This window comes from Microtus oregoni, unplaced genomic scaffold, assembly GCF_018167655.1.
Source record: "Microtus oregoni isolate MIOR12 unplaced genomic scaffold, Mior012 000021F_ref0000039, whole genome shotgun sequence".
Classification (NCBI taxonomy): Eukaryota; Metazoa; Chordata; class Mammalia; order Rodentia; family Cricetidae; genus Microtus; species Microtus oregoni.
The window spans coordinates 9,805,250-9,819,095 of NW_024543080.1; the positions used below are offsets into that span (position 1 = coordinate 9,805,250).

The 13,846-nt window shown below is 32.9% G+C and overlaps 1 protein-coding gene across 1 annotated transcript; it reads right to left on the bottom strand.

Moving 5' to 3' along the window:
* Positions 1–896: 896 nt before the first annotated feature.
* Csn1s1 (casein alpha s1) lies at positions 897–13,404 on the bottom strand. The gene is made up of 11 exons (XM_041671119.1): positions 13,354–13,404; positions 12,336–12,368; positions 11,648–11,671; positions 11,133–11,180; positions 9,689–9,727; positions 8,507–8,530; positions 7,460–7,492; positions 6,463–6,495; positions 4,877–4,894; positions 2,700–2,726; positions 897–1,046 (listed from the first exon to the last, which is right to left on the bottom strand). The coding sequence occupies exons 1-11, from the start codon at positions 13,402–13,404 to the stop codon at positions 897–899; spliced, it is 480 nt and encodes a 159-aa protein (XP_041527053.1).
* Between the last annotated feature and the right edge of the window lie 442 nt (positions 13,405–13,846).

Sequence of the window (13,846 nt, forward strand, 5' to 3'; positions counted from 1 at the left end):
CACACACTTAGAGTGGCTGAGATGATTAAAATACATGTTTAGTTTTACTGTGTGACTTGCTACTGATTCCTACTTTAGCATCATAAAACATAGGATCTTTGTCTCAGAGGCACTATTCCACAAAGAAGTAGTAACATTCACACATACTTGCATAGGCTATTCCATTATTACAAGTTTTACTAGTAAAACATTATTTTCCATTAAATCATTTAAGTACTAATACTATTTAAGTACATAATTATGAAAATTCGAATTTCAAATGGAGTAGGGCTGAGCATTAGACACAAAGACTATAAACTCACCGAGTATTGTAATTGTGGAGTTTCTGAGGGTTGAATTAATGTCTCTGAAAAAACAAAATTCATTCACATCAGTGGATGAATTTATTCAGTAGTAAAATTTTAATGAGAAAGATGATGGTTACTTATTAAGTCCTTGTTTTCATCGTACTATGCTTAACAAAGATTACTTTAAGGATCACCATAAGGATAAAGGTCACCTTAAAGATAAGGAAAAGCATTTCCATAGTATTTCAAAGGAAGAAAAGGCCAGGAGTTGAATTCAGGATGAATTCATGTGGGTTTTTTAACATACCTTTTCAATTGATTATGTGTGTGTGTGTGTGTGTGTGTGTGTGTGTGTGTGTGTATGAGAGAAAGTGCTTAGAGATTAGTGAAAACTGAAGAAGGATAATGTTTACTGTGCATCAGCAATCTTCTGCTTCCATCATTAAAGAGGGCTCAACTTCTTGAATAGAGAATTCTGCTCTTCTTGTGACTGAGAGGTCACTTTGAGTCTTAGATACCAGAAAGATTCTAATTGGTCATTTTTATCCTAAATATTTTCTTATTATGTATCCTTTGGCATAGCATCAACATTTCATAATTTTCATATACTTACCACCACGCTTTGGTTTCTCCAGCAGTCTTGGGGGCAATGGGCTTGGCAGTGTTAAGAACAGATTCGGGAGTAATGTGCTGTACGTCTTGTGGAATAAAAGGCCAAAAGGGATAGGTCTCATACTGCTGGTAGAATTGTGGAAAGACCTGCAGAAAAAGACAAAACAAAAATGTGTGAGCAATGGCTGTTTGAGTCCATATAGGGCTGGGCATCATTCTCACTTCTTAAGAAGTGCATTTCCAAACTGAATCCCTAGGCCCAGCATTATCCATATAGGTCCAATTACCAGACCAGAAGATATAAGAACATGAGTCTCCATTAGTGCTCAAATACAACTCATTGATATTTTCACTACAAAAAAATAGCTTTGCTAATTTAAACCTACTTAACTTTCCTTAAGGACTTTAATGTCCAAAGAAGGGTCCTATATCCAGGGTCAATATAGCTGATCCTTAAATGTCTCATATATAGAAAATAATTCTCTAAATGCTAGCTCAGGGCCTCTCCAAGAAACCAGTCTGGGGACAAAAAAAAAACCCTGTGTTCTTTTCTGAAATATTAGAACAGCTGCTTCTATTGATCTATTACATAATTTTAGTCAGAAATTTAGAAATTTCTATCTAATACATCCAAAACTCTCTAAGTAGAATTTATATTTTATGGGACCATAATTAAAATTAAAAACAGGTTTTTAAATTAAAAATTTAAAATTTTTTCTGTGAACACTTTTATAAATAATAACACAAGTATTATATATAAAAATTTCTATTTTTTATTGATATATAAAATACAATGAAATAATCAAACCAACTGACCTGAGCAAAGAATTGGGCCAGTTCCTTGGTGGGGAGAGAGAAAAAAACAGTCTTCATAAGTTACATATAGTCACCAATAAAGACTAAATTATTGTACTAAATTTGAAAAGAAGAAAATCTATATGTACATTTTCAAACTGTCTATAAAAGAAAAGGTTGAAGCCAATATTTTCATCACATTTTAAATAAAATGAATCATTGCCTTGAATTTGCTTTTACTTTGAGCAGTGAAAATGACTACAGAACTCAAGAACTCAAAGAAGATAACTTGGAACACACTGACAAATCATCTCAAAATCAATAACTGATTTAATATCTAAAACATTAGGAGGCAATATTTAGCCATAATCATATTCATAGAAAGAAAATTCCATCACTTTCTTACGTTTCTTTATAATAATAGAACTTTCTATGTGATACATGCAAGTGGGACTGTCAAGGATCAATAGTCTCCAAATTGAACACAAAGTGACTTCTTTTAAAAATAAAGAATTAAATAGACACTAGAAATAAGAGGATGTGGGAATCGGAAGAGATGAAAAATTGATAGTCTTATTAATTTCTCCAAAGTGAGACACAATATGTATTCAGATTGAGAACTTAAATTGTTTCTATTGCATAACCATGTTTGGAAACAGGGTACCAAGTAGGGTTTTTCTGATTTAAAGGTTGGACTGAAACTATTTTCCTTCAGAGGTGTCTAAAGAATTAGTCTTTCATTTTCCTTTGGCAAGTTATCTGAAATTCCACAGCGAGGCCGGAACTATCACTAGAGAGTCCAAGAGTAGCCAGCATCTAAGAAATATTGGCGCAATCAATGCTACTTATTGACACAACACACACACACACACACACACACACACATCAGCATCGTACACAACTTATATAGATAGATAGCAACATTGTACATGCACACACAAATGTCACACAAACACGCATGAACATGTGTACGTGTGCATGCTCACACACAGATTTTTTTTTTACCTGATCCACTACACTCATAGGCTGTCTCTGCAAAGAGAAAAGGAAATAGAAATTACTTTTAGGCTCTATTAACACAGAAGAAGCAGCCTGTTTGAAACCTTTCTTGTTAATGACATGGGAGCTGTCACTGATTTTGTCAACTGCTATTTAATTACTCACTGACCTCTTTCCCTTTAAGATATAGAGGCACCCCCAACAATCACTGATTCATTAAATAGTAAGTCCTGTTCGAAATCTTCATGCCTGGTATGCAATGGCTCGAGGCATCTCCTGAGTCAGAATTGCTAGGGAACAGCTGTTTCGTAGTAACTGACTTCTATCTTAAATCCCAGAGACACAGTGGAACCAGCGGTATACAGAGTGGGTCAGACAGCATCTGTACGACTGAAAAATTCACCCCATAGATGACAAAATAGAAAGCGGAAGGATTTTGATACAATCCCCTTGGACTCTGAAGTCTAGAATCTGCCTAGATAGTCTCTTCAAAGAAGTGTGTCAGTCAGTAAATCTAGTCAAACTTCAACATGCCCCGATTAAGGAAACATGACTAAAACCGAACTGGGGAGTCCTAAACTACACTCAGTTTGACAATCCGAAATTTACACATATAGTTACGTGACAATAAAAGAGGTGTTGACATGAATAAATGTAACTGTAGAAAGTATCCCTTTGTAATGCTTGTGATTATAGCTGCGCTGCCCACAGGAGCTGAGTTATGCACTAGGTGGACCAGGAGCAGGCACCACACAAAGGATGGTGAATGAGTTAGGCAATAAAAACTCTTTTAGGAACAGGAGAAAGAGAAAGAGGAATCTATCTGACTGGAAGTTTTAAAGCAAATCTTAGTAATGTATTAATTTCATCATACAGATCAATATTACCATTTGGACTTGGTTGTATGCGCTCATTCTGTAAGGCTGCTCCTGTACAGAAGGAAACGTATTTTGGATTACTCAGACATCTGACTTCACACCTCTGTGCTAACTACAGTGAGTGGAGATTATATCAGTATCCATGAAATTTACAACACACCGTGATACAGATTCTATGTAAATTACTGAAAAAATCCAAAGTTTCATATTTTGAGTATATCAAAAATCTCAGGTATGGCTAAATTTACTGAAATTTAGAAAAATAAATAGTAAATAAATTTTATTCACTGAAAGAAATACAAGCCCCAAACCCATCAATTTCTTAACATGATATTTTATTCTCCTACCCATTTGTAATCATTATTAATTTTTTTCTTTGGTAAATGTTAAGTAAAATATTACCATGCTTGAGTAGTAGAACTGGCTCAGTCTTGGAAGGTGTTTCTGTGTTTTAAAACAAAACAGTGTATGTTTTAAAATGTAACCCACAATATAAGTACTAAAATATTTGAAATTTAATAAATATCTCACCTGAACAAAGGCAGGTTGCTAAAGAAGAAAAACAAATTGTCTCTTTCAGTCTACTGATTTTATTCATTTATGAATAGTCAACACTTACTATGCACTTCTTTTTCATAGAGATTGCAATAAGTACTATGAAATATAATGGAAAAGCTATGCAAAACCCAGATGCCTCTAAAATGTGTAAAGTTTAACATGCATAGTTAAGAAAATCGGTTAATTTCTGAGAGAATTGCTGACATTTGTACTTGCAAAATAAGGTATTTAAATTTTTGTAGATTTGTTCCAAACAGAATCAACTTGAAAACCAGAGCAACAATACGGATATCACTATCACACAACACATAATGGAAATATTAAAATAATTTAAAATTTGGTAAATAATCTTACCTGTACCTCGGAAGCTTGCTAAAGAAGAAAAACAAATCTCCTTTTAGTATATCGATTGGCATAGACTTTGTATTGGCATAGTATTTGAGAAACATTAAAATAATTTCGATTTAGTAAAATGTCTTACCTGGGCCAGGGAAGCCAGCTAAAGAAGAAAAGTAGGCTTTTTAGTATATTGATCGGCATAGAATTTATATTGGCTTACAACTTGAGAAATACTAAAATAATTTAGATTTAGTAAAAAAAATTATTATTATTATTTTCTTACCTGGGCCAGGGCAGCTCTCTAAGGAAGAAAAAAAAATTCTCCTTTAGTATACTAACATAGAATTTGCACTGGTATAGAATTTAAGAAATATTAAAATAATCTAGATTTAGTAAAAAAAATCTTACCTGGGCCAGGGCAGCTTGCTGTGGAAGAAAAATAAGTCTTTTAGTATGTTGACTTATGTAGAATTTTTATTGGCATAATATTTAAGAAACATTAATTTAGATTCATTAAAAAAAAACTTACCTGGACCATGGAAGCTTGCTGTGGAAGAAAAATAATTTTCCTTTTAGTGTATTGATTGAGATAGAATTTGTATTGACATAGTATTTGAGAAATATTAGAATAATTTAGATTTAGTAAAAGAATCTTACCTGGGCCAGGGAAGCTTGCTATGGAAGAAAAATAATTTCCCTTTTAGCAAATTTTTGACAGAATTCATTTTGGCTTAGTATTTAATAAATATTAAAATTAATTTAGATTCAGTAAAAACATCTTACCTGGGAAAGGGAAGCTTGCTATAGAAGAAAAATAATTTTCTTTTTAGTAAATCAATTGGTATAGAATTTGCATTGACATAGTATTTGAGAAATATTAAAATAATTCATTTTTACTTTTTTTTTAGGGAAGCTTGCTATAGAAGGAAAAATAATTTGCATTTTACTATATCAACTGGTATAGAATTTGCATTGACATAGTATTTGAGAAATATTAAAATAATTCATTTTTAATTTAAGAATCTTACCTGGGCCAGGGAAGCTTGCTATAGAAGGAAAAATAATTTGCATTTTAGTATATTAACTGGTATAGAATTTGCATTGGCATAGTATTTGAGAAATATTAAAATAATTCATTTTTAATTTAAGAATCTTACCTGGGCCAGGAAAGCTTGCTATAGAAGAAAAATAATTTCTTTTTAGTATATCAATTGATATAAAATTTGCATTGATATAGTATTTGAGAAATATTAAAATAATTTATTTTAAATTTAAGAATCTTACCTGGGCCAGAGTAGCCTGCTAAAGATAAAAAAAAAACTATTTTAGTATATTGATTGACATGGAATTTTTATTGTCATAGTATTTGAGAAATATTAAAATAATTTAGATTTAGTAAAAAAAAAAACTCACCTCAGCCATGGTAGCTTGCTAAGGAAAAAAATAATTCTTTTTTAGTATATTGACTGAAATACATTTGTGTTGGAGTAATATGTAATATTTGACATTGACTCCACTTATGCAAAGTTTTTCCTAGTTAGAAATTAAGTATATGACATCTAAATTTAGCTCAACCTTAAGAAGCTCACATCCACTGTACAGCACATAACAATATTCTCTGTTTCTCTCCCCTGTCTCTTAATATCATGTTTATATCAGAGAGTTAATAAACTTTAACTCTGGTTCAAAAAATTAGAAGGAGTAAACATTTTATGCTGATATTCAGATCAATAATTTGCTAATTATTATTAATGTCAAAGCTAGAATAAATGACTTATTAAGAAAAAAGTGTGAATGAAACTCATTTATATTATGTTTATAATTGAATATAAAGTAGCATTATAATGAATAAAACATTACCTGGCATTGTTGGTTGCATTTGATCTGTCTCTTAAGCTGTTCCTATTTAAAATGAAAGAATATTCTCAATTTCCTGTACACTTTGTTTACTATTAATAATAGTAAACAAATTAAATTTAGCAAATATGCCTTACCTCATTGACATTGGAAACAGCATTCACAGTTTCCTAATGAAATGATGAAAACACAGATTTATAGTTATGACACATTCTCATGTGAAGAATTCTAATCAAAACACGATGTATTACTAAGTTGCTGCACTAGACTGTTCTTGAGCCGTAAACTCCTGGGTATCGAGATGGAGCTGCTATTTGGGTTGCACAGGGCATTTATGCTGCCTTTCTTCTTACTAACTTTACTAGGACATTACTCAGAATGTTGCGACCAATGGAAATAAACACAACTAAAAATTAACAGAACTACCCTACTTCTCCGACATTTTATTTTAATAACTGGAGATTTAACTCTTAAAGTCAAAGCTTCGGCTTCATCATCTTCTGATCTACTGTCCTCTCTTTAGGTTAGCAAGAGGAATAGAAGGAAAACGACTTGTTTTATCAGAGCCAGGGTGATCCATATCCAAGTCACGTCTACACAGAATATAAAGCACATGCATCATTCACTTGGAAGAGATCATTTCATAGCCTCAAGTGCTATTTAAAAAAGTCTGAGGATAGCCGGGCGATGGTGGCGCACGCCTTTAATCCCAGCACTCGGGAGGCAGAGGCAGGCGGATCTCTGTGAGTTCGAGACCAGCCTGGTCTACAGAGCTAGTTCCAGGACAGGCTCCAAAGCCACAGAGAAACCCTGTCTCGAAAAACCAAAAAAAAAAAAAAAAAAAAAGTCTGAGGATGATGAAGAAAGAAACTAAATATAAAGATAAACAATCAAGTAGGGGAAGCCCCCACACGGCCAGATAGGATTGTTTGCCCAGAAATAACTCTTTAAATTCATCTTTGGCCAGCAGTTGCTTTCTCCTTTTTAAGGATGATAACTGCATTCTAAAATATAGTGTCACACACATAGAGTCTCAGGCAACGAGGTCTTATGTTGTAATTTTGTATAGTTCTACAGGTTTTCACAAATGTCTCGCAAGGTACAGGAGCTTGGAGTGAAAATAAAACCCTTTACCTCGCTTGATGAGCTGGTGCTGGCGACTGCCTGCTAAGAGGAAGAAAATGAGTGTTACGACCTCCTGCAAGTTTCAAAATTTGAAGAAAACAGTCCCGTGGCACTGAAAGGGTCATTTTAGTGTTGAAACGAACTATGTGAAAAGATTTGTGGCTACTATAATATATTTTCTCATCAATTTTACTTCAAAATTACGTGCAGGAAACCCCAACAATATGGGACGAAAGTGAAGAAAGCCCTTAAATAGTGCCTTTTATCTATTAAAACAAAAACAACTGTGCCCTTGTATTAATGCAAAATTTAAGAAAATTCCCGATAAAATAAAAAGCTAACAGCATAGCTATTGAGCAAGGTTATCCAAGACCCTGGGGTCAGTGTTAATTCTCACATACATTGGGATTAGTAAATGTGAATAAACAGAAAATACTGAAAATAACACTTCCACTGTGGGGATAGAAATTAGATTCGGTATCAAATCACACACCCTTTGAAATGTTTACTCTCTCTTCCAATTCATGCAAATATATACCTTTGTAGTTTCACTTCCAGTCATACATTTTAAAAAGATTGGTTTTACTATTTCACTGACTATTTGTGTCTGGAGATAGTTAATTGACTATCTATGTAACTGACCAATGCAGTATCATTGGACAGCATAGCGCATTGGTCAATGCGGGGTCATCTGTTTTAGCACTGTACTCAGGAGTAGAAAAGGAAGTTCTTAGGTCCAAATGTCAGCAAGGTATTCCACTGCAATGTCTACCTTTGATGCACATTTTTCTTTTTAGTTTTTATTCTAATCAACAAACAAACCTTTTATTTTACTATCATCTAAATGACTTAAATTTCTACTCCCAGTTCTAACTGGAACACATTTGCCTACTTTATTCACAAAATTGTACACAATTCTGAGAACTTCAAGAAAGAAAATACTTTGAGATTCATTTTCCCAGAGAGCTCAGCATAAGTTAGGTCTCTGAAAATGAAGCAGAGGGCACACACGCACATGGTGCACAGTTGCTTAGTTTTTACCAAACAGACGCTCACCTGAGCGCTTGCCATTGCTTGTTCCTAGGGAAAAGAAATGAGCAGAAAAATTTTTCTTATTTTTCATGACAAACACTGAGATATAAAATTAATCAGTACCAACTCAAATAGACGCTAGAAAAAAATAGAAATCTGGAGAATATCTAAGAATTGAGGAAAACAAACAAAAATTGTCAAACTCAAGTATTCACTTTCCTAATTTGAATTTCCAAGATTAATTAAAATCCTTGAGCGAGTTCTTGCACATCGGGAGTGATAGTGCAACTTTTTGTTTTCTTTTAACTTAGTTTCTGGACATTGAGCAGAAACACTGTCTAAGAAGCATGCAATAGATAAAACTATGCCAGAGTAGAATGGCTCAAGTGTGCATAGATATTTAATAAATAATTCTTTTGTGCTTAATATCCTGCACCCATATTTAGCATCACAGTAGTAGAAAGATAACACCCTAGGGCTGAAGTTCAAAATATCAGTGTTAGCGTGTCATCTACTTAATTTCAGCAAACACATAACCATGTCTTTTTTTTCTAGCAATTAAAGATATTCGTCATTGAATGCTCAGAATTATTCTCTAATTTATGTACGATAACTACAAAGAATGCTTATTAAATGTTGCCCCCTCCCCATACCCAGTGAAGTATTTTTAAAACAAAGGGCATTACCTCAGTTGGTTCGTTCATAGTTTGCTGTAAGAAAAGATTTCAGTCATTAAATAGTCTGTAAAAGATGCACTTTATTGCTTCTATGAATTTTGAGAACTACATAATACTCTTTTAATATTGATTTTTTTTAAAAATGTATTAATCAATTAAGTTCAAATGTGATTAGTGAAAGAGTACTGTTGTGAAGTAAGGTGTTTGGGGGCCACTTGCAGTGCTTGTTAACCATCCCTGACAATGCATTTCTTCAGCCTTCATAGTCTATGCAAACCATGGACCGGACTGTAATTGCATTTATTTGTTTAATCATTGAGGTATATGTATATCATACTTCATCAGAATTGTTCATCGAAGTCCATTCAATTAGAAGGCCTTTTAAGTACCACTAGAATCCATTAGGCATTTCGAATGTGTAATTGAGAGATCCAGTAAAGAATAATGGCATAAGCAGTCCAAATAAAAGTATTTTTGTGCTGTGTGGAGGTGTGTATCTGTCATATTATTTTATGGAAAGCATTAGTACCTTGATTTCATCACTCTGTTCTGTCAGAATAGCTCTCTGCTGAAAAAGCAAAACATAACTTGTGTAACACATATATAAACCACAGAATTTAAAAAGAGTTTAAATTTCTTAAAATGTTTCTTACTTTGTTCAGGTCATTGAAGAATTTCTTATGGTTATAAAAGAAATAAAAACAGTATTAGTTATAAAGGACATAACTAATATGAGTCAGTAATCAAATTGACATCATCCCTTCCTGTTGTGAATTTAAAATTAAATCTATTTTCCATTAATGTCCCATTGTTCTTGTTACATCAGTTCTAAACTTAAGTGTTTCTTTGCTGTGTTTTCTTTGTATACTCTGTCAGTAAATGTGTTTTTAAAATACTTTCAAATTTATTGTACCTGATTTTTGTTGTATTTGCCAATCATTTCAGTTAATTATCAGTTCTGTGATCTATTAATTTTAACATTTGAGTAGCTTTTTTTAAACTCTATACCCCATGGAGTCATTCTGTCTTAAGTGTGCTAATTAGTCTTAAAACAAAGTTATGTTGTCTTTGTTCAGCTCATGTTGAGGATGTCAGGTTAATAAAACCTTTTGGTTCAGCTTCTGATGATAGACTTGCAAAAGTGGGCAGTGAAAAGTCCAGGGTCTTCACCACAAAGAACTACAAATAGTTACGGAATGCTGACAGCATGAGGAATAATCTTCCCTATGGAAGTGGATAACAATTGGTTATCCAATACCAAATGGTCAGCCTTGAATACATACGTATAATATATGCAAATTGAATATGGTGTATTTATGTATTTGGTAATATATATATGTGTGTGCGTGTGTGTGTGTGTGTGTACGAATTAATGAAGAAAGAAAGAAAGAAAAAAAGCAAGCAAGAAAGAAAGGCAAGAATAGCTATTTTGGGAAGTTTTAAAGAGAGAAAAGAGAAGGGGAAAATGGTCTATTAAAATATCAAAATAAGGGCAAGAATTAAAATATTTTTTTAAAAAAAATTAAAATATTTATGTTAAAATTCATTCAGACAAAATTGGGTTAGCCATCAAATCTTTTAAATAAATAACTGTCTTCCTTCAAAATTTGATATTCTTTATTCAACAAATAACTTTGTAGAGAACTGTAGCACAGAATACTCTACATTGTGAGCATAAAATCTTGTGCTGCTAAATAGATCATTGAAAGAAAAGACAGGCGTTTAGTCAGAAGCAAAATTTTAGATAGAAATTAAAATTAAAATCTACTTTTTAGTGAATGAAAAGGACTATCAACTCAAGTTAAGACACTTTTGCAAGCGTACTGTACTTTGTTTATCTGTTTGTTGATACTGAAGTATGGTGATGCATGCATGGAAATGCCATATTTGCATCCTCTACTTGTATGTTGGCCTAAAAAGAATGAGTTTTCCTCTAAGAGTGCATTTGCGTGTTAAGAATTGGTAACACTTACCTCAGTGAACTTGAGATACATAGGCAGTTTGACAGACTCCTGTTGTTCCTGTTGAAATTAAATTTGGATTATAAAATGATAAGCTGATCCCTGAATACGTCTTGAAACATATTATTTCATTTATATATGGAGAATGACTGTAAATGCACAAAAATGAACTCTTTGCCGCAGGAGCCCAAGTGTTTAATTTAATTCAGTAAATAGGTAGATTCTTAGGTGGAACATAAATCTATAGTTTTAGTTTTATGGACTAAATCAAAAATCTAAAAGAGACACCTTAACTGGCTTCTTTTTTTCCAAGCATGATCTGTTAAGCATGTTTTCCAAATTTTCAGGCAAAGACTTTACATATGCACTGAATCAAAACAAGATTGAGAGGGCAGTCCAGGTATCTGAACACTTAGATACTTTTGAAGATATATAAAAATCAGCGTGTAGAAGGCATTCCACATTCGTCATAACCAACTGAAGAGACCAGCAGAGCATGGACTCAACTCCCTATACAGGTAACTTACCTCAGAGCTGTCCTGGTATTGATTCTGCAGAGAATAAGTGATAACATGACATTAGTTCATACACTGGAAAGAGTGGAGGATTAATGCCTATTGTAGTGAGTGTGGTATAGTTAATTAATTCATGATTCATTACATAAAATTAGAACAAATTAAAAGCCACAAGAATTAAATGGAAAAGTAAAAGCCAAAATACATTAAAATATTAACATTCTGTTTTGCTATTTCCTGTGAACTAAATGATAGTGTGTGTGTGTGTGTGTGTGTGTGTGTGTGTGTGTGTGTGAGAGAGAGAGAGAGAGAGAGAGAGAGAGAGAGAGAGAGAGAGAGAGGTCATGTTTATGCCAAGGTACATATATTGAGGCCAAAGAACAACTGTAAAGGTTGAAAGTTGGCTTTTCCCTTCCAGTTTGAGTTCCAGGGACTTACTAAGACATCAGACTCGCACACACTGCCATTTACCCACTGAGACATTTCATTGGCCCCATGTGCACTTTTATAGAAAGTTTTGTATGAATAAGTAATCTTGCATCTGCTAACATTTTTTTTGGATAAGATACTCCCCAGTAAAGGTAAAGGGGGCTATTTCTTAGAGAAAGAAAGACAGAATTTGGGTCTTTTTGCTGGCAGTGCATCATCAAGTAAGTCCCTGATTAGAGAAAGTTCTAGAAAGGAAGAGTACAGTACTTACTTGAATGTTTACTGCATTTCTGTGATGAAGTTTCTGAAATGTAACAGAAAATTAATAACACAAATAAGGCTAAAATTAATCAAGATAACAATAATGATGCACATATACTGTCCTTTACTTGAAATTGCTATTTAAGAAAAATCTTTAACAATAATATTAAAAATTGTCAGAAACTGTTGATCTGGGAATAAAAAGAAATAATTATTTTATTGGCAGATATAAAAAAACCAGTTTCTGTTTTCTTTAGATTATGACAGAAAATTAAGAAAACCATGTGAAATGCCTGAGAAGTAAAACTCTTCAGTTAGTTTTAACTGTTTCAAAATGATCATTTATTTCTCTGGACAGTTTATATTTCATGAGAATTTTAAAAATAATTTTGAAGCATACCAATTGGGCGGGAAGTGTATAGTAACCTAACTACATGCTAAGTTTTGTCATGATTGCATTTTATCATCAATTATATTACAGAATTATTTAAATCTGCATTTTGATTGATAATATAATAATAAAATTTAATTAAACTGTTACCATATACAAGTAGACACCACACTGTTTTCTTTGGTATATGAATTTTCTATTTCTTGGGAAGTCAAGCGGATACAAGGCACCCAAAATGAGTATCTAACTATGTAGAATACTATGGAATATAAGACTGTTAGTTATACATGATAAAGAATTATCATATGCCTGTGGCATACTGAGAAGGACACTTATTCTATGGTGTACTGGGGAAATAAGCCCTGCTACATCCTATTATGTTTTTATAGTGTTATGCAATATTTTATTTTTTTCTCACTTTTATTTGTGATTTTCATTGTGGGTTTATTTAATTTCTAAAAGGACAAGTGACTTGGAGTTCTGGATTTGGAAGGGTTTTGGAAGGATTTCTAATTTTGACTGCAGTTGTTAGGTAGCGATCATCAAAGGCTTAGCATTATTACTGCAGCCACTCAGGTATGAGCAGCTGGTGGATCATTTCTAACAAGAGGATAGAACTTTTTTCCATTGTACTTACAGGCATAGCAAGAGCAGCAGCCATGAGGCAGGTGAGGATGAGGAGTTTCATGGTTGCTGAGTCCTATTTATGAAAATGAATAAGATGTTAGATCTTATCTTCATACATCTTTCCTTGACCATTCAACAAAGGAGTAATTATGATGCTAAAGATAAATTCTTTTGAGAAGTAGTAGTTTTAAACACAAGATGTTTGGTTATGTAAATAATAAGTGTTTTTACCATTTCTGTTATCTTAGTTCTAACTTTAAATTCATTTATTTTCTCCCCCCAATCCTTTCTCTCTGAAGCCATATTGTCACTGCATGCATGTATATAGATTAGAGAACAGTTTGTGAGTTCAAAATTCAAAGTCCGTTGTTTTCTTCTACCATTGGAGCTTTGGGGAGGAACTCAAATGCCAGGCTCCATGGCAAGTGTTTAGATATGTTGAACCATCTTGACTGTTCTTTCTTAGTTCTTATATTATAATATTTTCCCATCAATTTTATTTT

Excerpts from the sequence above, each read along its gene's own strand:
- Csn1s1 (XM_041671119.1), bottom strand. The coding sequence starts at position 13,404 with ATGAAACTCCTCATCCTCACCTGCCTCATGGCTGCTGCTCTTGCTATG. Across the intron at positions 11,672-12,335 it reads GAAATGCAGTAAACATTCAA|AATCAATACCAGGACAGCTC; the intron begins GTAAGTACTGTA and ends TATTCTCTGCAG. Across the intron at positions 6,496-7,459 it reads GCACCAGCTCATCAAGCGAG|GAAACTGTGAATGCTGTTTC; the intron begins GTAAAGGGTTTT and ends TCATTTCATTAG.